Raw genomic sequence first — 23138 nt, forward strand, 5'->3', positions numbered from 1 at the left:
AAGAACTCCCTTCTCCTTGAAGCTCCTCACCAGACAAGCGCAGGGGGCTTCCATCAATCCTTCCTCTCCTGTCCTTCTGCCACCCTCTTCTCTAGGGCAACATTTTTGCTTTCTCAAAGGAAGACATCAGAGGGAGAGAAGCAAGTATATTGGAGTTACCGTCCCCCTGAAAACGCTCTCTCTGAGGTTGAGGTGATTTTTTGCGGAGCTCCACAGAGGGGCAATGTGAGGGGCCTTGGAGCCCCGTGAATCACAGAAGAGATGATGGATTCTCCCCAGTGCCTCAGCTCTGCAGCCGGGGAACTCGGGTCTTTCTCAATCTCGAACACTCCAAAACCAGCCAGATTGGTTCTAAAGGCAGCAGTTGGCTCTAGGATCCTAGCCATTTGGTCATAGAAACCATGGGAAGTTCTAAACCTCGTCACAGCCATTAACAAGAACTCAATTACCTCATTTCTCCCTCTTTCCACCCTCTGCAGGGGGTGCTAACAGCTGGCCAAAGGGCAGGCGGCAGAAAAAGCTCAGAGTTTCGAGAATCAACAAGATTTGGCAGACCCTTAATGGAGGCTACTGATTATAAGCCAACATCTCTTCTCTCCCCATCATTTCACCAGGAAGATAAGGTCTTCTCTCCTGGTTTTATAAACTAAGGGTTTTTTTTTTTTTTTTTTAATGTAGATGTTTTGGTTTCACAATTTTCATGGTGTCATAGCTGCTGCTAAGGTCATAACAGCTAGTATTTACTAAGCCCTCTTTGTATACAAGAAATGTTCTTTACCTTACTTGATTATTGGCCCATTTTAACGATGGGAAATTGAGTCTTGAAGAGCTTTATTAACCTAGCGATGGCCCACGGCTCAGAAGTGGCTGCACATGAATCCAGACCATCTGATTCCAGAGCCTGCACTTTATCTAAAGGTCTCAGGTTCTCCACGATTGCCAGGAGAGAGACTATTTGTTTGAGGGTTTGGTTTTTTTTAAACAGTAATACTTTGATGGGAGAGAGACCCTTCATATTAGTTCCCGTGTCTGGGCGCTGCTGCTCCACATAGCTAGAAGGGAAGACTGGACTCCGTGCCCCTTTGTGGCCCAGCTGTAGACACAGACAGGATTCAGGGGGTGGCGGCTACTTTTCCTGCCCTGAAGGAAAGACCTGCCTAATTGGGGGTTTTGGGTGGGGTTCTAGAGGCAAGAGCTCTGCTTTCTCTTTCTGAAGAACCGCATGGAGGCCTTTTGTAACTGAGCTGAGAGCTCTGGAAACTAAAGTCATCATAACTGAGCATTTCAGGGGGAAAAGTTCTTTCTGAGTAAAAATGCACTACTAGAGTTCTCAGAGAATGGAAAGTATTGTAGTGAATTGCAAGGGAAATGCAGACGTACAAAGTTTCTTATAAATTATGCCATTTACATATACTTTTTATTTTCACTTTTTTTTTTTTTGAGGAAGATTAGCCCTGAGCTAACATCTCCTACCAATCCTCCTCTTTTTGCTGAGGAAGATTAGCCCTGAGCTAACATCCGTGCCCATCTTCCTCTACTTTACATGTGGGACACCTACCATAGCATGGCTTGCCAAGCGGTACCATGTCTGCACCCGGGATCTGAACCAGCGAAGCCCGGGCCGCCAAAGCGGAACATGCAAACTTAACTGCTACACCACCGGACTGGCCCCTACATATACGTTTTAAAGTGTTACTTAGTTTTATACGTGTCAGTCATGCTTAATTCAGCGTCTAGCATAGTACACTACTATGGCGGTGCCTCTAATTCCCATAAAATGTTACCAGTATTTCCCCTACCCTTGTTTTTCCTTTTTTGCCTACTCTTTTTTAATTTGTGCCATTTTGTTATATTTTATGTATTATTTTTTTCTGTATGAATGTGTCTTTATGTACTTAAGCATTATTTTAAGTATACTTAAAGTTTTCCTGGTATGAGATGAAATAAGTTTAAAAATTCAGTATGAACAATCAATGATTACATATTAAATTAATGATTAGGTAGAATTTTATGGAATTAAGTGCTTTACATTTTCTTCTCAATTTCAATTTCAAAATAATAAGGTATTTTAGATCATTGTTTCTCCTGGAGAATTAGACAATATAACCAAATTGCTTCACTATTCAAAAGTGGACATATCTAACCATGAATATTTTCATGAAGGCTGTCATGTAAATGATGTGTAGGATCAATTTATCTGGTTTTAGAGGGGAAATGTGGCCTTGCGACAAAGGTCTCTATCAACCAATGGATGAAGTCACAAGTATTTCCTACGTGTGAGGACTGAGCCCTGAGGGGGCAGTTGAGGTGAGAAGGCAGAACATGGACAGATCAAAGGAAAAGTCATGTCCCAAGGCTGTGTGAGAGACAGGAGGCAGGAGAGGAGCTGGAAGAGGGAGAAATCACTGTGGGCCACATCTACTTGAACAGCATCTGAAAGGATAGACAGGCTTCAACTCAGGAGAGAGACCATGTATCAGGCAGGGATGAAGAGGAACAATGCACTTCCCAGTGTCTGCATCCTGACCCGTCTCCTGCTAATGAGAGAGCTGGAGCTGTTACAAATCCCCCCCAGCTGGGAATGGAAGTGGACGCGCGAAGGTCACGCCAAATCAAGGAGGGGAAAGAAAGAAGCTGAGCACCCCCGTCTTTCTGAGACTGCAGAAGAAAAACAAGAAGGGGTCAAGGTCACGAAGAAACAGGAGAAAGGCACTGAGCTCTCTGTGAAGAAGCGAGGTCTGGGGAGAGCAGTGACATGTCTGACTTGTGCCTGTCAAGAGGGAGAGGAGGAAGGCATACGTCGGTGACAAAACAATAAAATAAAAGTACGAAAAATAAATGGATATGTCCACGTGCATCTGCTTTCCTCTTCTTTGTACCAAGGGGGAAGAGGGTTCCCATGGCAGCCAGTTGCTTATTTACTGTCTGCCATTTCTTATATTCATTTCCCTCAACAGCTTTTGAAATAAATTCAATGTGGGTTGAAAATGGATTGTTCCGGGTCCACGGGAGCTTCAAAATTACCTTGCATAATTTAGAATAAAGAGCATTATATGTGGAGTCTCAGAGAATTCCATTCATTGTTGAACTCCGGTTAGGAAGTAAGGGAGCAGCCTCTATGCCCGCCATGAAAGCTAGCATCGCTCGGTCAGGTTTGGAAAGTACTTCTAGGATAAGCAGACTCTCAGGCTGGCAGCTATTATGTTGTCAAGGGCCACACCGACAGTCCCGCATTTTTAAATTCCCTCTCGTCTGCCTCTTGTGATTCTGCCCTTTCAGTCTTCACATTTCTGTCCTCTAATATCTCCTTTGTGTGGTCTGAAAGAATTAACTCTTTTCTTTCTTTGTGGATGTGAAGACAAAGACGGCTGCTGGATGGGGTGGTCATAAGCTGAATGTGATATCTGATTCCATATTAGAAAGCAAGTAAATGAATATTATCTCCAGCACTGTCTCTGATATTTTTTATGATGCATACACTCATCAGGAAGAAAATTATGAACATGCCTCTAACATTTGTTTCATAAATTGTAGTACTATCTCTCTCTCTATATATAAAACATTTTCAAAGACAAACTTTAAATGAGTGAAATGCAAAAGTCAAATAGAAATTCTAACATGGTCTTCCCACACCTCAGTGGGCCGCCCTGTGCGCAGCTGCTTCGGAAACAAGTGCCCTGGAGACCCCATCTCCAGCCCTAATTCCCATCTTCATTAGATTGTGGGCAGCTGGTCATCAACACTTGCTTTTGGCCATGACCGACAGGCTCTGGGAGCCTCGGCTGAGGGACAGACCTTGGTCTCAAAGGCGCCTGGGAGCACCCCTTCACCTGGCACAGTTCTGGGTGCGATGCTGCTTCCCCACTATATGGCATGCCCTTGAGCACAGGGACATTGCTTTGGTCTTCTTATGTCCTTCACATCTACAAGGGTGCTGGCTTAGATAGAAGGTCGATACAATTTCGCCGAATGAGTACTCGGGTAAGCTGTCTAACTCAGATTTTGCCAACTTCTGGAGTGAAGGCAGAGCTATCCAGAAAGACAAGCTGAGAAGGTGGTAGGGGACCCAGGCAGAAGCCACCATGACTTTCCTCTCCCTGCTCACTCCAGCTGGCCACTTCTGGATGTGCATGAGCAGAGTGAGTTCTCCTAGCTACCATTTCGCATCAGGCTGTCCATGTTGAAATTCCAAGGTAATTAGAAACTAAATATTAGGGTTTTTTTCTAACAAAACCAAGTCACCTTTGGAAAAACATAGTCTCTAAACTTTAAAGTAATTTTCAGATAAAACCAATGAGTTCTTGATAGTTCCGTCTAAAGCTGAGAAGGGCCTCTAAGAAGTTATCTAACTACTTTCCATATTCAAAACAGATTTTAATGATTTTTCTGTTTTCTTTTATGATTATAAAAGTATGATGCCCACTCAAAAATAAAAAAAAACACTTGAGAAGAGCACAAGGAAACAAAAACAACCTATAATCCATTCAACTGCACCTATAGTTTGCAGAAACGTTTTACATTCAACTTCAGGAAAAACAAAAGTAGAGATAGACTGAGAGATGCTAGAAAGAAGAGAAATTTTCCTATTAGCCATGCATACAAGACATTCCACGAGTTTAAGTGGAGCCACTACTCATAGCCTTAGGGTGAAGGGCTTGGTGCACACGAGCCAGAGACATGAGTTTGCCGTTGGACAATAACGAATTTCCCCTGTACGATGGTTAGAGATAGAAGACAGAACGTGATCAATAACAAATGTAGCCAAATACTAAAAGCCATCAAGATTTCGAACACTTCTTTAGACTCTTTGAGAAAGATAGCTAACAGAGAATAATAACGGGGAGAAAATGGAAATGAAAGCAAGTTTCGGCCGTAAGAAAAAATGAGCTAGGCCAAAATATCATGCAATAAACCTGAAGGAGTAAGAATAAGTGTGAAAAGCTTTTTAGAGCAGATTTTTTTCTATTCTTTTATGTACCACTAAGATTTGATGGCAAGACAAATGGAGTTCCGGTGCGTTACATCTTCTTAGGCTGTCTTGACTTTTTGAATCTAATAGCTAAGGATGAAATTTCAAGATACAATTGCTACTTATCCAGCATTCTTGCATTCAGTACCATTTTATTGAATGTTTACCACATGCCAAACAGCGTGAAGCCCCTTGGAATACAAAGCAAGTAAGGTCTGGAACCTCTCCTCAAAGAGCTCACAGTCTAATAGAATCAGACTGAAGTCATTGCAACAAATGGTTGTAAGTGGCTCCCACTGTGGTACCAAGAAGGAAGCAGGAGGAAGCCGGAAAGGCTCTATAGAGAAGGAGTATAGTGCTGAGTGGTGAGGGTGAGTGTGCACTCACCCACCCTCAGGGGCTGGCTGGGGACAGGACTCCTCAAAGGTGCTACTCGGCTGTGCAGGAGGTGAACTGGGGGCCGAAAGCATCCAGCCAGTTTGGAGCATTGGGCACTGGCTGCAGGTGAGATTACAGCAATGAGGTTGGAGCAGTAGGCTGGAGACACCTCGTGGAGAGCCCCTGGGGGATGATAAGGACTGTGGATGTTATGCTGGATGCAAAGGAAGCCTAAAAGGATTATAAAAATGACAGTAATAAAGTCGCTCTGGCTGTGGGAGAATAGACTGAAGCGGTGTGAAGCCAGAGGGAGCGAGGCTGTTAGATTATTTAACGAGCCAAGTCAAAGGTAGTAGCAGTGGAAACAGAGTTTAAATATATACTAAAAGCCTCCATTTGATATCTGACCACTTTTTATTTTGTCCAATGCAGTATATCCCTTTGAACTGCTGACAGCATCAGATATTTCCTAACTTTCCAATTCTTTTGACTTTCTTGATAGAGAATGGAACGTTGAGCCCACCCCAGTGTGTCTCAGTATTTGGGTCTCCAGGTCTCAGTGTACACTGAGATAGTAACACAGATATTGTTGCCATTTACATTTGTCTCCAAAATCACAACTGGCTACGTCCAAATGTTGTTGTTTCTCGAATTACAACGTGCGTCCTCTACAACATTCTAATGGGCAATGGGCAATCTATTCAATTCTCAGCTATTTTCTTTCTAAACCCCTGTAAGACCAAGAGATGCTACAGACAATCAGAATAAATAACAAAGATTTCATTTGCATCTATCACCTGGCTTTAGTCAATATCTTGCAATATTAATTGGGCGGCCACTATGATATAAATCATACCAGTTGCTAAAAATTATGTTTTTGTTTTAAGATGTTGATCCTCTTGGAAAGAACTGTGACTATAATGGGATAATCCAACCATCACTCCTCAGGCCTGGCGGGGAGGGGGATCCTGTCGCAGGAAGGAGAGCCTGATCATTACCACACTTTCCACCGGCATCCAGTCTGGCCCCCTGCTCTGAGGCAGCAATAAAACTACCTGCGTGCCCCTCAAGTGTACCACTTCTTGGCCTGTCTGCTACTCTCCCTACTGCCAGCGGGGCTACAGACCCCCAGCTGCTTTTTCTCCTCTCCATTCCATTGTTTCTACCCTACCAGTTCAAACAAATCTGAGCCAGGCCCCTTAACAGCTTGAAACAGCAAGGGAAAGAGCCTTCAGGAAGTAGGCTGTAGGATGGGCCACCTACCATTCTGGTAATCTGAGACTGTTGAAGGATCTTAAGGAAGGAATATGTGTGGGTCATGTATCTGCATAGCTGGAAAGGAGGAAGAGAGACAGAAGGTGATGCAAGATGAGACGGGGGTGTCTATAAATTAGTTGCATTCATTCATTCATTTATTCAATCATTCATTCAACAAATATTTTTGGGGCACCCCTATGCTGCTCAGCACTGTCAAATCACTGAGGATACATTCTGAACAAGACAGACATAACCTTCAATACCTGATATTAAGCACTTTGAAAGTGAGAAGAATAATTCAATGCGAGCACATTACTCAGTCTTGGGGACTCATGGAAGGCTTCAAAGAGGAGACACCTAAAACTTGAAGGATGAAAAAGGCTTAGACAAATGAAGGGCTGGTGGGCGCTGGGAGGGCCCATTGGAGCACATGCAAAGGGAGAGGTGAGAGCGGGCAGCCCAGGCATAACCCAGTGTGCACAGGGAAGGAGACTGGCCAGTCTCAGGCCACACCATCTGCCCCTCCTGAAGATTACTTCGAATCTCTAAGTATTGGGTTGAACCATGTGAAATTGCCATTTTCCTTCATCAAAAATGGTCTAACATCAGTATTTTCACATGGTTCAACCTAATTCTTTCCTGAATAATATCCCTTGACCATTTCCCCTCCTAAATTAGTTTCTCTCCAGAACAAGACACAGTAGCATTAGGAAAAATAAGAGAATCAGTAAGACTGGAGAAGGGTGGCGACAATGTGGTGATGGATGATGTTCAAGTATACACAGAGGCCACATGGAAGAAGGCCAAGAGCCGTGGTAAGATCTTAAGGCTTTATCTTTAGAATGATGGGGACATGCAATGACCAGATTTTATTGGAAGTTGCTCATTAAGACCACCTGGAGAATGGAGTGAAGGGCAAAACTGGAGACAGGAAAACACAAAAAGCAGCTATTACAGTCATTCAGTGAGAGAAGACAGACCCACACTAGCATGGTGAAAGGAGGCAGGCTGGAGGATAGTAAAGACACAGAATTGGCAGGACTCAGTCACTGAATCTAAGTGGGAGATGAGGGAAAGGGGAGGGAGCATGAGTCCATGGTTCCACACATGCAGCCAGCGGGAGGGCCTGACCAGGTGGGTGATGGGCAATTCATTGGGCTGGATACACAGCAGGAAGAGCTGGCTTGGAGGGAAAAGGATGAGTCCTGGGCATGACTGTTCCATCAGTCTGATGATAAGGAGAGTGAAGATCAGAAGCAGGATGAAAGTAACTAACATTTGCTGACTGCCAACGATGTGAGTGTTTTACGTACAGTGTTTAATAAAATCCACACAGTGACCCCGGAAGGGAGGTACCCTCCTTTCCGTTTTATAACTAAAGAAACTAAAGGTGAACATTTACCTGATGTTAGGTAGTTGATAAGAGGTGGAGCTTCAATTCACGTGGGCATCTCTCTATCAATACCCGTGCTCTTGCAACTCCAACTTGCTGTCTAATACCCTATAGGAACGTATGATGTGCGTGGCGCTTATGGCTAAAAAATGGTTGCCAGAGTTAAGATCAAGAGGGATATGCTGAAACCTGCCTCAGATCACATGGGAGAGGAGGAGTCCCGACTCAGAGCAGCACACCTGACCCAGACAAGCATCCTCCTTTCTAAGAAGGAGAGGCATTTCCCTAGAGGATGCCTCTAACCTGCATGTGCTCCTTACCCCACACTCTCCACTGACCGCCTTCGTCATAGTTCCTCCCCAAGACAGGGGCACGGGGAAGCAGGGAAATATCAGTCAGTGGTTGGAAGAACTTACTTTCCAAGCACTAGAATAAATCCTGCAGTACCTTGCTTGCTCTGCAGAGTAGAATTCAGCAAGGCAGCCTCTCTTAAGATCTCTTAAGGGAAAAAGCAGTATTTTAGCCGATGGCATTATCTTAGCAGACAAAGGTTTAAGGCATAGCTTATTTAAAGCTATTTAACAATTTCCAAAATAGTAGCAAAACTTCTTCATAAAGCTAAATGATTCCCAGGGGAGAAGGCACATATTACATTCTCGTACTTGTTTCCTTAATTAGGAACAGATCCTGGTGGCTGGGGTTTATTTTCATGAGTACACATCCACAAAACCCAGAAATATCTTGACTGCAGCATCCCAAATGGTTTTCAAATCTGAATTCCTAATTGGGTTAAAAAAACCAAAGAAAAGGTAACCAGGAATTTTCACGCTGGTTTTGATTCAGGATTCAAAACAGAACCTAAGATGTACATTTTTATATTGTTCTAAAACATATATGAGCTTGGTCAAAATCCATAAGGGCCCTTTCAGACATTATAAAGAAAAGAAAAATGGACCAAGGCATGAATTCTGAATTTAACATACCAAATATTCTTCTTCTTCTGGAAAATAAAAACTATCCTGTAATCTTCCCCAGACACTTTTAAACGTCCTAATCTATTTACCTTTTATAACAGGAGAAAAGGGGTAGGAGATGCTTGCACGGCACCTGCTTCTTTTGTTACAGGATTCAAAGGACTTCCTTTTGTGTTTTTCTTTGTTAATTTATTACAGAAATTAACTAGCCTTTTTTTTCCTTTTGCTAAATCCTGTTATAATAAAAATCCCAATGCGACATGGTGTCTGTAAGGAAAAATTGTCATCCTTACCTGCGCAGTTTATTTTCAAGCACTTCCATGTACTTCACAGTATTCTCCTTCACACTTGTTTCTGCAAAGCAAAAACCCAAGTTGATGCAATCGTAGCCAAAGACTGAACAAAACCCAGAACTGCTCAACTAGAAGCCAACAATCAAAGAATTGCAGTCAAGCCACTAATAATGATAACATCGTGTGTTTGGAAAACACTTGAATGCATTTGGAGCGGCTGCCTGGAACGATGCTTTGGAAGGGTCTGAGGCCTCCAGTGTCTCTGCAGGGGTCAGAGCCCAGGAACAGGGCACTATGCTGCCCCTGCGCTGCGCTCTCAAAGGCAGCTCATTTGGTGTCCAGCATGGGCCCTGTTGTGCTCTGTGCCTCTCGCCTTTTCCCCCTGGTAGCCAAGAGCTTGGCTGTAGAGTATGGGAAAGAGAACCAGAGACAGGAACAACTCCTGGCCTATGGATGAACCAGAGGAACCTCACCAGTGGTAGTACGGGATTGCACACCCTTTAACTGAAAAATAAATGGAAACATGATCCTGCCAGTAAGTGGAAATCAATTGCTCAGCTTCCAAAGCTGTGACATCAGCTACTCAGTAGAAATAAACTCAGTGCTTCATAATCACCAAATGGTGAAGGGGTATGGCACAGTCACGCATCGCTTAACAATGAGGATACACTCTGAGAAAGGTGTGGTTAGGCAATTTTGTCATTGTGTGAACATCATGGAGTGTACTTACACAAACCTACATGGTATAGCCTACTACACTCTACTTAGGCTCTATGGTACTAATCTCATGGGCCCGCTGTCATAGATGTATTCCATCGTTAACCGCAACATCATTACGCAGCACATGACTGTAGATGATTTTATGGTTCAATGGATCAAAGAGGTACTTTACTAACAAAAAAAAGATTTGGTGCATTTGGGGCAAGCTCTGATACCCTCTGCTTCCTCCTCTGAGGAATGAAAGTGCCTTCCTCTCAAGGTCATCAATGACGGAGATGTGAACAGGAAGTGCCCAGAAGAGCAGACAGCAGCAGAGAAGTTTCCATCCAATGGCAGTTGTAGTGATTGATGTCGTTGCCATTTCTATCATCACTATTATTAATGTTATTGTGGCATTTATCATTATTTTTATTCCAACCCTTGTTCTCAAAGGTAATTTATGCCGAAGGACACATTAACACTCTCAAGTTGGCATACCTGGAAAACAGAAGCCATGCTGCCTGACTCTCTGCCCCGGAGACTCTTAGGACCCTACTTTTGTCCAACATATGTGTGTTGAGGTGAGGGAGAAGGGGCAGTATTTGGAACCGGAAAAAGTACCTTGAAATTCCTCATAAAGAAACCAAATATTGAGACAGAAATTCAAACAAAAGTTCTGGTTCATTAATTTATAACAGATAAAAAAAGAAATTTACACAATGAAAGGAACTGTTTAAGTTTGTCTGTTTTGTTGACTCATTCTGGCCTAACCTACAAATGAAGTGGTGCTAAGTTTTTTTCTCCAAATAAACTAGTTAAATATTTATTTTTCAGCATCTACTATGTGGCAGGTACTGTGCTGGCATGGGGACTTAGTCATGGTGATATGGTTCCATAAAGCAGAGATCTGCTCACTGGTTTATCTGGAGCAAGTACTGCAAATTCAGAATGTCCCACCCAGAAATGCTCTGTTTCCCATCCTATACATATTTATGTGCCACACACTGTTCTTAGCCCTTGAGATAAATCAGTGAACAGAAGAGATAAAGATTCCTGCATATGTAGTGCTTAATTCTGGTAGGGGCAGATAATAAATAATAAACATAAAAGTTCCATAGACTACTAGAAACTGGAAAGTACTATAAAACAAGAGAAGGAGATCAGGATGGGGCTGCAGAGTGGTCACTGTAGGCATCATGGAGAAGTGACATCTAAGTAAAAGCATGGAGAGTTTAGGGGGAGGGTAAGCAGGCACGCTGGGAAGAGCAGAGCAGGCAGATGAACCAACCAGTCTAAAGGCCCTAGGGCGGGAGCATGCCTGAGTGCTCCAGCAACATGTGGCTGAAGAACGTTCTCTGGGGAGAAGAGATGAAGGCAGAGAAATAGCACAGGTCCAATCATGTACGCCACTGTGGCAGATTATATTCCCAAAACGTGCCATGCTGATATCTCTGGTCCCACACACTCTTCCAGAACTTGGCCACTCTCCATCAAGTGGTGAAATCTATTTCCCTCCCCTTGAATCTGCACAAGCTATGACTGTTTCAACCAACTGAGTATGACAGGAGGGATACTATATAACTTGTGAGACTAGCGTCCAGTTCTGCCTGGCTCTTTCTCCTGGGAATCCAGCCACCATGTTGTGAGGAAACCCAAGCCACATGGAGGGACTGTCTGTAGGTGTTCTGGATGATGGCCTGGGCAAAGGTCTCAGCCTACAGCCCACCTCAACCATCAGATATGTGAGTGAGTGAGCTTTCTGATGATTTGGGCCTTGCAATCTGAGTATCCCAGACAGCATGGAACAGAGACAAGCTATCCGCACTGCTCCCTGTCTCAATTCCTGGCCCACAGAATTTGTGCACATAATAAATGGTGGTAAGTCATTAAGTTTGGGGATGATTTGTTAGACAGCTGTAGTAACTGGAAAGCCATATCAGGATTTTGAGCGTTCTGAGTGAAATAGGAAAACACTGCAGAAGGATGGCTGCAAATTGGCTTGTGGCTGCTGTGTTGAGAATAGACTGTAGGAGGACATGAGAGAAGCAGAGACAGAGAGGTTAGAGAGATCACCCAGGACAAGGTAATGGGACTTAGACCAGGGTGTCAGCAGGAGTTGGTGCTAAGACGCAGATTTTAGATACATTTTGAAAATACAGACAACAGGAGTGCCTGATGGACTGAATTCAGGTGTGTGAAAAGAGACAAGTCAAGAATGACTACAGTGGCCCCAAGCCACTGGACAAAATAGAGTTACCATCAACAGAGATGGGAAGAATGTAGGTGGAACCAGTCTGAGGAGACAAGCAAGAGTTCCATTTTGGATTGAAATTTACTAAGAGAGTAGACCTTAAATGTTCTCACCAAAAAAAATGGTAAATATATGAGGTGATAGATGTGTGAATTAACCCAGTGAGGGGAAATTCTTTCACAATGTATGCATATATCAAATCATCACATTGTACTCTTTAAATACTTATAATTATTTTGTCAATTATACCTCACTAAAGCTGGAAAAAATAAAGGCAATTGAGAAGCTTAAAAAAAGAGTCCAATTTTGGATATGACAAATTTGAGTTTTCTAGACCTCCAGTGGGGATGTCAAGTGTGAAGTTGGATATCTGACTCTAAAAAAGGTCTGAAGTGCAGAGGGACATTTGGAGGACACTGGCATTGAAGCAATGAGACTAGATGGTATCACTAAGGGAGTGAGAGTAACTAAGTCCTTTGCGATCATATGATTATGTTGTGAGAGCCCCGTTCATCCAAAGGATAAAAATGCATAGCACCTCCTCCCCTGAGGAAAACAAAGCCATATTCCTATGTTTAAAAATAATTCAGGTGTATACCACATTAATGATTTTGTTAAGAAATTGAATGCTAGGCGGAGCAAAAGGGCGGGGTGAGCTGACCTGGGACTCTCTCCCCTCCAAAGTACAACAAAGGACTGAAAAAAAAAAACACCTGAATTTCAGCTAATGAACCTAATGCCAGGACTCAGAGACCTACAGTATCAAAAGACAGAAGACAGAGCCCCTACTGCCTGCCTCGGAGGAGCTGGAACGGGGTAAGAGGGAACATCGCTCCATCCCCTAGAAACCGGGATCGCCGTGCGGGTCCAGGAAGGAGCGGGGGAGGGGCCGTGTGACCAGGGGATCGTCTAGGACTCCCGCCGCTGGTACAGTGGAAACCCGCTGATGGGGGAAAGCTTCCCTGCTGGGGGACCCCATAAACACAGGGCGGGAGACCAGAGAACAGAACTGATCGAATCCAGATCAGTGCACGAGAGAAACCGCCCCCGCCCCTGCAGAGCGCACTGGGTGCCGACATCTTGCCCAAAGGTGGAGAGCTCAGAACACGAGGCTCTCGACCCCCATCTAGTGGCGACAGGCGGTAACTGCAAGCGAATTCTACCACCATGCGAAAAAACCGCTCCTCTACCATCCAGCAATTTATAAAAGCCCCAGACCAGAAGGAAAACAATAAAAACATAGAATTAAGTCCTGAGGACTTGGAATTAGGTAAACTAAATGAAAATGAGTTCAGAGCAGCTATAATCAAAAAACTCAATGAGGTAGAGAGAAAGATAGAGAAACAAGCCGAGTTCTGGAGTTACTTCACAAAAGAGATTGAAATTATAAAGAAGAATCAAACAGAATTACTAGAGATGAAAAACACAATGGCCCAGATAAAACAGAATACGGATTCCCTGAATGCCCGGGTAGACTCCATAGAAGAGCAAATTAGCATAATCGAAGATAGACAGGCTGAATGGCTCCAGACAGAGGAAGAAAGAGAACTAAGGATTAAAAGGAATGAGGAAAGTATCAGAGAGATAGCAGATTCAATGAGGAGAAAGAATTTAAGGATCATAGGAATTCCTGAGAACGTAGAAAAGGAAAATGGAGCAGAAAGTGTGCTTAATGAAATTATAGAAGAGAACTTCCCAAATCTAGGGATTGAGGGAGAAATGTGTGTAGAGGAAGCTTTCAGATCTCCTAGATTTGTCAATGTAAAAAGACCTACTGCAAGGCATATAGTAGTAAAATTGGCAAAAAGGAATGACAAAGAAATAATACTCAGGGCAGCACGAAATAAGAGAATTACCTACAAGGGAGCCCCTATCAGACTTTCAGCGGATTTCTCTGCAGAAACCTTACAAGCTAGGAGAGAATGGAGTGACATATTCAAAGCTTTAAAAGATAAAAATCTTCAGCCAAGAATACTCTATCCAGCAAGAATATCCTTCAGATATGAGGGAGAAATTAAATCTTTTCCAGACAAACAAAAGTTAAAGGAACTTGTAACCAGAAGTCCTCCACTACAAGAAATCCTCAAGAAGGCTCTCATACCTGAAAAAAGAAAAAAGGGAGAAAGGGGTCACAAACCACAGAGTAGGGAGACAGATAAATAGAACCAGAATAGGATAGCAAATATTCAACTATAGCATTAGGATAAAGGTAAGGAAACTACCAAAGCAAAGACGATCTTATCACTCTAACTACAAACTCATAACACAAGTTGGAACAAGAAGTGAAAATAATAATTTAGGAGGGGAAGAGCAAAGGGACTAAATTAGTCTAGGCCACGTAAGTAAGAGACCACCAGAGAATAGACTATATTATACACAAGATTCTAAATACAAACTTCAGGGTAGACACTAAACTAAACAACAGAACAGAGACACAAAACATAAATAAGCAAAAATCTAAGAAACCCAGCATAAGAAATTGCAGTATCAAATGGGTAGGATAAAGCGCACAGGAAGAGAAAAGCAGGAAAGCCAGATAATGAGCAACAGATTGACAGTTTTAAGTCCACATGCATCAATAATCACCCTCAATGTAAACGGATTGAACTCTCCAATAAAAAGACACAGAGTGGCAAAATGGATTAAAGAACAAGATCCAACAATTTGTTGCCTCCAGGAAACACACCTCAGCCCCAAGGACAAACACAGACTCAGAGTGAAGGGGTGGAGGACCATACTTCAAGCTAATAGCAAGGAAAAAAAAGCAGGTGTTGCAATTCTTATATCAGACAAAGTGGATTTCAAAATAAGACAGGTAAAGAGAGACACACAGGGACAATATATAATGATCAAAGGGACACTTCGTCAAGAAGAAATAATGCTTATAAATATCTATGCGCCCAACATAGGAGCACCAAGGTTCATAAAGCAACTATTAACAGACCTAAAGGAAGATGTTAAAAACAACACAATAATAGTAGGGGACCTCAGCACCCCACTCACATCAATGGACAGATCATCCAGACAGAAAATCAGCAAAGAAATAGTGGAGCTAAATGAAAAACTAAAACAATTGGACTTAATAGACATATATAGATCACTTCACCCTAAAAAAGCAGAATACACATTCTTCTCAAGTGCACATGGAACATTCTCTAGGATAGACCATATGTTGGGAAACAAGGCAAACCTCTACAAATTTAAAAAAATTGAAATAATAACAAGCATCTTCTCTGATCATAATGCTATAAGGCTAGAAATTAATTACAAGAAAAAAGCTGAGAAAGGCACAAAGATGTGGAGACTAAACAACACACTACTGAACAAGCAATGGATCATTGAAGAAATTAAAGAAGAAATAAAAAAATACCTGGAAACTAATGAAAATGATAACACGCCATACCAACTCATATGGGACACAGCAAAAGCTGTATTAAGAGGAAAATTCATCGCAATACAGGCACATCTTAACAAACAAGAAAAATCCCAAATAAGCAATCTTAAACTACACCTAACTGAACTAGAGAAAGAAGAACAAATAAAGCCCAAAGGCAGCAGCAGGAGAGAAATAATAAAAATCAAAGCAGAAATAAATACTATTGAAACGAAAAAGGCGGTAGAAAGTATCAATGAAACAGAGCTGGTTCTTTGAGAAGATAAATAAAATTGACAAACCACTAGCCAGACTTACAAAGAAAAAAAGCGAGAAAGCTCAAATAAACAAAATCAGAAATGAACGAGGAGAAATAACAACAGACTCTGTAGAAATACAATGGATTATAAGAGAATACTACGAAAAACTCTATGCTAACAGAATGGATAACCTAGAGGAAATGGATAAATTCTTGGACTCTTACAATCTCCCAAAGCTCACTCGAGAAGAAGCAGACAATTTGAACAGACCAATCACAAGGAAAGAGATTGAAACAGCAATCAAAAACATCCCAAAGAATAAAACCCCAGGACCAGATGGCTTCCCTGGGGAATTCTACCAAACCTTCAGAGAGCATTTAACACCTATCCTTTTCAAGCTATTCCAAAAAATTAGGGAGGATGGAACACTTCCTAACACATTCTATGAGGCCAACATCATGCTGATACCAAAGCCAGACAAGGACACCACGAAAAAAGAGAACCACAGGCCAATATCACTGATGAACATAGATGCAAAAATTCTAAACAAAATTTTGGCCACCAGAATTCAGCAATTCATCAAAAGGATCATACATCATGATCAAGTGGGATTCATACCAGGGACACAGGGATGGTTCAACATCTGCAAATCAATCAACGTGATACACCACATCAACAAACTGAGGAATAAAAACCACATGATCATCTCAATAGATGCAGAGAAAGCATTTGACAAGATCCAACAGCCATTTATGATAAAAACTCTGAACAAAATGGGCATAGAAGGGAACTACCTCAACATAATAAAGGCCATATATGACAAGCCCACAGCCAACATCATACTCAATGGGCAAAAACTGAGTGCCATCCCCCTGAAAACAGGAACGAGACAAGGATGCCCTCTATCACCACTCTTATTTAACATAGTACTGGAGGTCCTGGCCAGAGCAATCCGGCAAGATAAAAGAATACAAGGAATCCAAATAGGGAGGGAAGAAGTGAAACTCTCACTGTTTGCAGACAACATGATCTTATATATAGAAAACCCCAAAGAATCCATTGGAAAACTCTTAGAAGTAATCAACAACTACAGCAAAGTTGCAGGGTATAAAATCAATTTGCATAAATCAGTAGCATTTCTATATTCTAACAACGAACTAACAGAAAAAGAACTCAAGAACACAATACCATTCACAATAGCAACAAAAAGAATAAAATACCTTGGGGTAAATTTAACTAAGGAAGTGAATGACCTATATAATGAAAATTACAAGGCCTTTCTGAGAGAATTGGATGACGACATAAGGAGATGGAAAGACATTCCATGTACATGGATTGGAAGAATAAACATAGTTAAAATGTCCGTTCTACCTAAAGCAATTTACAGATTCAATGCTATCCCAATCAGAATCCCAAAGACATTCTTTACAGAATTAGAACAAAGAATCCTAAAATTTATATGGGGCAACAAAAGACCCCGAATTGCTCAAGCAATCCTGAGAAAAAAGAACAAAACGGGAGGCATTACAATCCCTGACTTCAAAACTTACTACAAAGCTACAGTAATCAAAACAGCATGGTACTGGTACAAAAACAGGTGCACAGATCAATGGAACAGAATTGAAAGCCCAGAAATAAAACCACACATCTATGGACAGCTTATCTTCGACAAAGGAGCAGAGTGCATACAATGGAGAAAAGAAAGTCTTTTCAACAAATGGTGCTGGGAAAACTGGAAAGCCATATGTAAAAGAATGAAAATTGACCATTCTTTTTCACCATTCACCAAAATAAACTCAAAATGGATCAAAGACCTAACGGTGAGACCTGAAACCATAAGGCTTCTAGAAGAAAATGTTGGCAGTACACTCTTTGACATGAGTATTAAAAGGACCTTTTTGGACACCATGTCTTCTCAGAGAAGGGAGACAATAGAAAGAATAAACAAATGGGACTTCATCACACTAAAGAGCTTCTTCAAGGCAAATGAAAACAGGATTGAAACAAAAAAACAACCCACTAACTGGGAAAAAAATATTTGCAAGTCATATATCTGACAAAGGCTTAATATCCATAATATATAAAGAACTCTCACAACTCAACAACAAAAAAATCAAACAACCCGATCAAAAAATGGGCTGGAGACATGAACAGACATTTCTCCAAAGAAGATATACGGATGGCCAATAGGCACATGAAAAGATGCTCATCATCGCTGATCATCAGGGAAATGCAAATCAAAACTACACTAAGATATCACCTTACACCCATTAGAATGACAAAAATATCTAAATCTAATAGTAACAAATGTTGAAGAGGTTGTGGAAAGAATGGAATCCTCATACACTGCTGGTGGGAATGCAAACTAGTGCAGCCACTATGGAAAACAGTATGGAGATTCCTCAAAAAATTACAAATAGAACTACCATACGATCCAGCCATTCCACTACTGGGTATCTATCTAAAGAGCTTGAAGTCAGCAATTCCAAAAGTCCTATGCACCCCAATGTTCATTGCAGCATTATTTACAATAGCCAAGACATGGAAGCAACCTAAGTGTCCATCAACAGATGAATGGATAAAGAAGTTGTGGTATATATATACAATGGAATACTACTCAGCTGCAAAACAGAACAAAATCATCCCATTTGCAACAACATGGATGGACCTTGAGGGAATTATGTTAAGTGAAATAAGCCAGTTAGAGAAGGATAATCTCTGTATGACTCCACTCATATGAGGAATTTAAAAATGTGGACAAAGAGAACAGATTAGTGGCTACTAGGGGAAAGGTGGGGTGGGGGGTGGGCACAAAGGGTGAAGTGGTGCACCTACAACACGAATGACAAACATTAATGTACAACTGAAATCACACAAGATTGTAACCTATCGTTAACTCAATAAAAAAAAACTGAAAAACAAAAAGAAATTGAATGCTAAATACTCGATGCGCATAAGCATTTGGAGCTCCAGTTAGTGACATGCTGGACCTACACAGGAACGTCCAGGCAATTTCTTGGGCTTTTCTACTTGCCCGGAGGCTGCCATCTGAAAGGGATGCTGTGTTGAAATATCGTCTTCGCTGGATCCTGACCCCTCTCCTAGTCAGGCAGCCTAAAATGCCTTGTGCGCACATTCACGGGGTTGACTCACAACCTTTCAGAGAGGCCAGGACTGTAGACAGAGAGTTTAGGCTTCTAACTTCTTAAATAATATGCCCACAGACACAGTGATTGAGAATAGAGCTCATCTTTTCTTCTCTTCTCCCCCTCCCTCCTCTTCCTTCTTTTTCCCACCATCTTAGAGCAGAGACCAAGAGAATGGTGTTGGTTGTGAGACAAGGTTCCAAAAACCAAGGATGGTGCTGAAGGAAGCTGAATACTAAAGGAAAAAGGAGATTGGGGTCACCAGCCCTCCTGATTGGGAAAAGGCAGGAATACTGTAACCACAGGCCCTCTAGGACCAGCTCAACTGACCCCATCTTACCAGCAGAGTAGTAAGAGTGGTTTTCCAGGAACAAAGACCCCTTGTCCAGTTCAGGCCAGTTGAGACCACTAACCCATCAACTGGGCCTGAGCAAATGCCCAATGAAGGGAACTTTGTGACATCAAAGGGCTGAACACTCCACCTTCAGATCACGCTGACACCACCACTGTGTGAACAAGCAGCCTATGAAGAGCCAAGAAGCTTGGCTACACTTGTGCAGATCATCAATTACCTCACGTCTCCTTACCTCCAATCATCTGTTCCCACTTCAGACCACCCTGCCCTTCATCCCATAAATGTTGCCATGCCCTGGATCAGGGAGACAGATCTGAGAGCCTATGCCTCCTGTCTCCTTGCAGATCAATCTAGCGATAAAGCTGTTTTCTTCTCCCAAAAGCTGATGCTGTAATAACTGACTTTTTCTTAGCACGTAGGATAGGAGAACCCCATTTTTGTGCAGTAACAACACTTCTCCTCCTCCCCATTTGCTAAGGGAATCTGATATCCAGATTTGGGCCATAATATCAGAATAGGATTCATATACTTAGTTTTAAGAAACCAATTTTAAAAACTGATTGATGAGTAAGTGCAGTAAGTCTGTGAAAAGAGTTAGCAAGAGTGCATGGCACGAAAACAAATCAGTGTTATAGGAATTTGACCTGGGTCCTACTGCAGGCAAGGTACTATACTAGGCACTATTTAAGTATAAAACAGACATGGCTTCAAGGGACACAGGAAGAGCTGTGGGGCCAGACTCTAACATCGATCTCTCACTGGAGCATACAGCAATATTTTCCATAAATCTTCATGATAACTGATCATCTAGAAATGTCTCTATGAGTCTGATGAAAGAAAATTACCAAGCAACCCAACAATATCCTTTTCAGCATAAACAAGAAAGGTAGGAGAATGTTAAGTGGAAGCAGGTCTAACTAGGTTTCACTGAATTAGATCCTTTGTTTGCATAACAAAAGGACAGCAGTATTTGTCATGAGAATAGTACAGGAAACGAGTAACACCTGGGCAGACTCCCTATCAGGCTGAATGAAGCAGTGACTCCAAGAAACTTTACCCCCCTACCCTCAGTTAATAAGGAGGGCAGCATCAGATTGGCCAAGAAACTTTACCCCCCTACCCTCAGTTAATAAGGAGGGCAGCATCAGATTGGCCAAGAAACTTTACCCCCCTACCCTCAGTTAATAAGGAGGGCAGCATCAGATTGGTACCCGACCTCAAATTTGAAAATGGAAGCCAAAGGGACCTCAACAGGTTGGCATTCATCAAAAATTTTGGCTAACATTAACCATTTTATTGGAATTTTCTAAAATAAGTACCAAGTGAGGACTGGCCTTATTTTACAAACGTAAGTCATCAGATTTCAAAGATCAATTTAGACAATTTCGATTCAAGGATCGATTTAGACAAGATTAACTCCCATTAGTAAAATCTTCCAGAAGGAAGATGTGAAAGCAAAGGAGAAATTTTAGAATTCTGAGAAATTTTCGAACATCTAAAGTATTATTCTTCTGAGTTATGAAAGAACTTCTGTTTATTTGGGTGATTAAATCATGCATGGAGATGAAGTGGTAACAGAGGGCTAACAAAGACCCGGGGAAGTCAGGAATACAGAAAAATGGACTTGCAGCTAGATTGTCATGATAGGAATAAGAGATGGAATACGATTGTGTAGGACCCTGAAAGCTGGCAGAATCCATTATATGAAATGCCACACAAGTCAAATTTTACACTGAAGGGCAAGATGGAAACAGCAGCCATGAGCTCCCTCTGGTACCAAAGAGATCTTGACTGTCACAATGGAAACCTGATGGGCAGAAATACATGATACCAAGACACTTACATCAATTTAGGTAACTTTTTATTGAGAACTTCCAGTGTGTCAGGAACTGTTCTAAACACCAACCAGCAATAATACCTATGAAGCAGCTCTGTTATCCCCATTTTACAGTTGGAGAAATGGAAGGGCAGCAAGGATTAAAGTCACCTAGCTAGTGAAGGATAGTCCCAGAACCCATTGTTACAGACACATGACTTCAATTTTAAATAACACAATAGGAACTCAGGAAATGCACATTGAAGAAATGCATGTGAAACTTTAGCCACCCACAAAACAATGCAGGTGTCCAAAGACAGAGTAAATTCAGGAGAAGCCAAAGACTGCTTAAAAAGCCACTTACAAAGAACACTGGCAATTGGAAAGAATAGCCATCAACAAACGGAAACTGAATCATATGTAAACTACACAAAAGAATGCTGCTAACATACAAGCATAAAATAAACTACCCCTGCATGATATACACATATATTTCATGTATACATGTGTAATATATACGTATATATCATATACACACATATGTGTGTGTAATATATATATAGGGTATGAGCCAAGGTGATTTCAAAGCTGGCTGCAACAAGAAAATGATTAATAATTTTCTAAGACACATATTCATGTTGGTTCTCTTCTCCCAATAATAAGATGCCAAATTCATGTGGTTTTACAGATTTATATTTACATCTATAGATTTGTTTATTTACAGCATTTTTCTGCTACCCCTATAAGTGCTGGTCATTTAAACAGAACTCTCAAGAGAGGGCTCCTGAGTTAAACAGGATACAATCCTTCATAAGCTTTAGACTAGTCATTGTAAATTCTCTAGGGTCGGAACCAAATAAATACACCATCTCTAAATTAGCAATGGATTCACTTCTCATTGGCAGGACATCATTCCGTGCGCTACTGTGAATTCTCTCTCTTTTCCTTTGATATTGATAAGAGATTTGCAGAGAGAAGAAACAAGATCACATATGGGTCCTACAGAACTAATAAACTGTGACACAGAGAAGGCTTCTCTCTGGGGTTCTATCTGACTCTCATGCTTACTTGCGTCTAACATTTCTTAAATGCCCACCACGTGCCAGGTTGTGCATTAGGCACTGGGGTTGCAGAGATAAATCTGACGCCGCCCTTGGCCCAGAGAAAACCGAGTGTGGTGACAGAGACAGTCACATAAAGGGATGACTAATAAAAGCAATGAGTTCGGTTCAGTGACAGAAACTTAAAGCAGCAGTCACTCTGGGAGCCTCACGGAAGGAGATGCAGCGCAGCCTGAGGGGTTAAAAATTGACTCTCAGAGGCAGTGACTGAAGTAGAGATCTTAAAGGATTTTCCATGCTGGCTGAAGCCAGAGGAGGCATGGATAATCCAAAACAGCAGTTGCACATAAAATAAGATTTGTGTTTTAGAATATCAAGCATTTAATGTCATATCATTTTACCTTCCCAATAATTTCCAAATCATTTTTTCCCTAAGCTTACATTAAGATTACTTGATGTAGTGCAGGACCTCACACCAAAGGAGGACAGGGGGGCTGTAGGAAATGGGCTGGTCCAAAACCCAGGCCCTGAGCTTCCGTCACGGCTGGCACGGCCACACTTGAAAGTGGATGTGGAGATTAACTCGTTTGTTCTGCTTTCTCCCTTGGGTGACGTGAGTGAGAACGCTATGTGTTGGTAACTTCACGCTGGCAGAGGCACCCAAGGGGCCAAGAGTGGGAAAGCTTTTTCAGAACTGGAGAATCATCATATGATTCCGTTGTCCCTGAAGAAAGTAAAGCTGATTATCCTGAACTGCATTTACGCTTCCACTTCTACCGTTTGGCCTCGCCTGATGGTGCACGGCTGCAGCTCTCCAGTGAGAGCCCTGCGCTAGCGTCCTTGAACCCAGAGCGCATCTCAGGGACTTGCCTTGACACTCATGTCAGTAGAAACCGTGCCTGCTTAGGTGGGA

General features: G+C 42.0%; 1 protein-coding gene across 22 annotated transcripts in view; it reads right to left on the bottom strand.

Moving 5' to 3' along the window:
* The window catches only part of DISC1 (DISC1 scaffold protein), a 395918-nt gene that overhangs the window by 69887 nt on the left and 302893 nt on the right, over positions 1-23138 (bottom strand). For 20 of the 22 annotated variants that reach the window (XR_011496343.1, XR_011496347.1, XR_011496346.1 and 17 more), the window contains one exon: positions 9265-9325. The exons of the other annotated variants lie outside the window; for them this stretch is intronic. Coding sequence is in view for 3 of the 20 variants with exons in the window: in XM_070492665.1 (XP_070348766.1) it covers positions 9265-9325 (61 nt within the window). In the remaining 17 variants the exon portion in view is untranslated. The remainder of the gene's footprint in view (positions 1-9264; positions 9326-23138) is intronic. 22 annotated transcript variants of the gene reach the window in all.

Source organism: Equus asinus, chromosome 2 (assembly GCF_041296235.1).
Source record: "Equus asinus isolate D_3611 breed Donkey chromosome 2, EquAss-T2T_v2, whole genome shotgun sequence".
Classification (NCBI taxonomy): domain Eukaryota; kingdom Metazoa; phylum Chordata; class Mammalia; order Perissodactyla; family Equidae; genus Equus; species Equus asinus.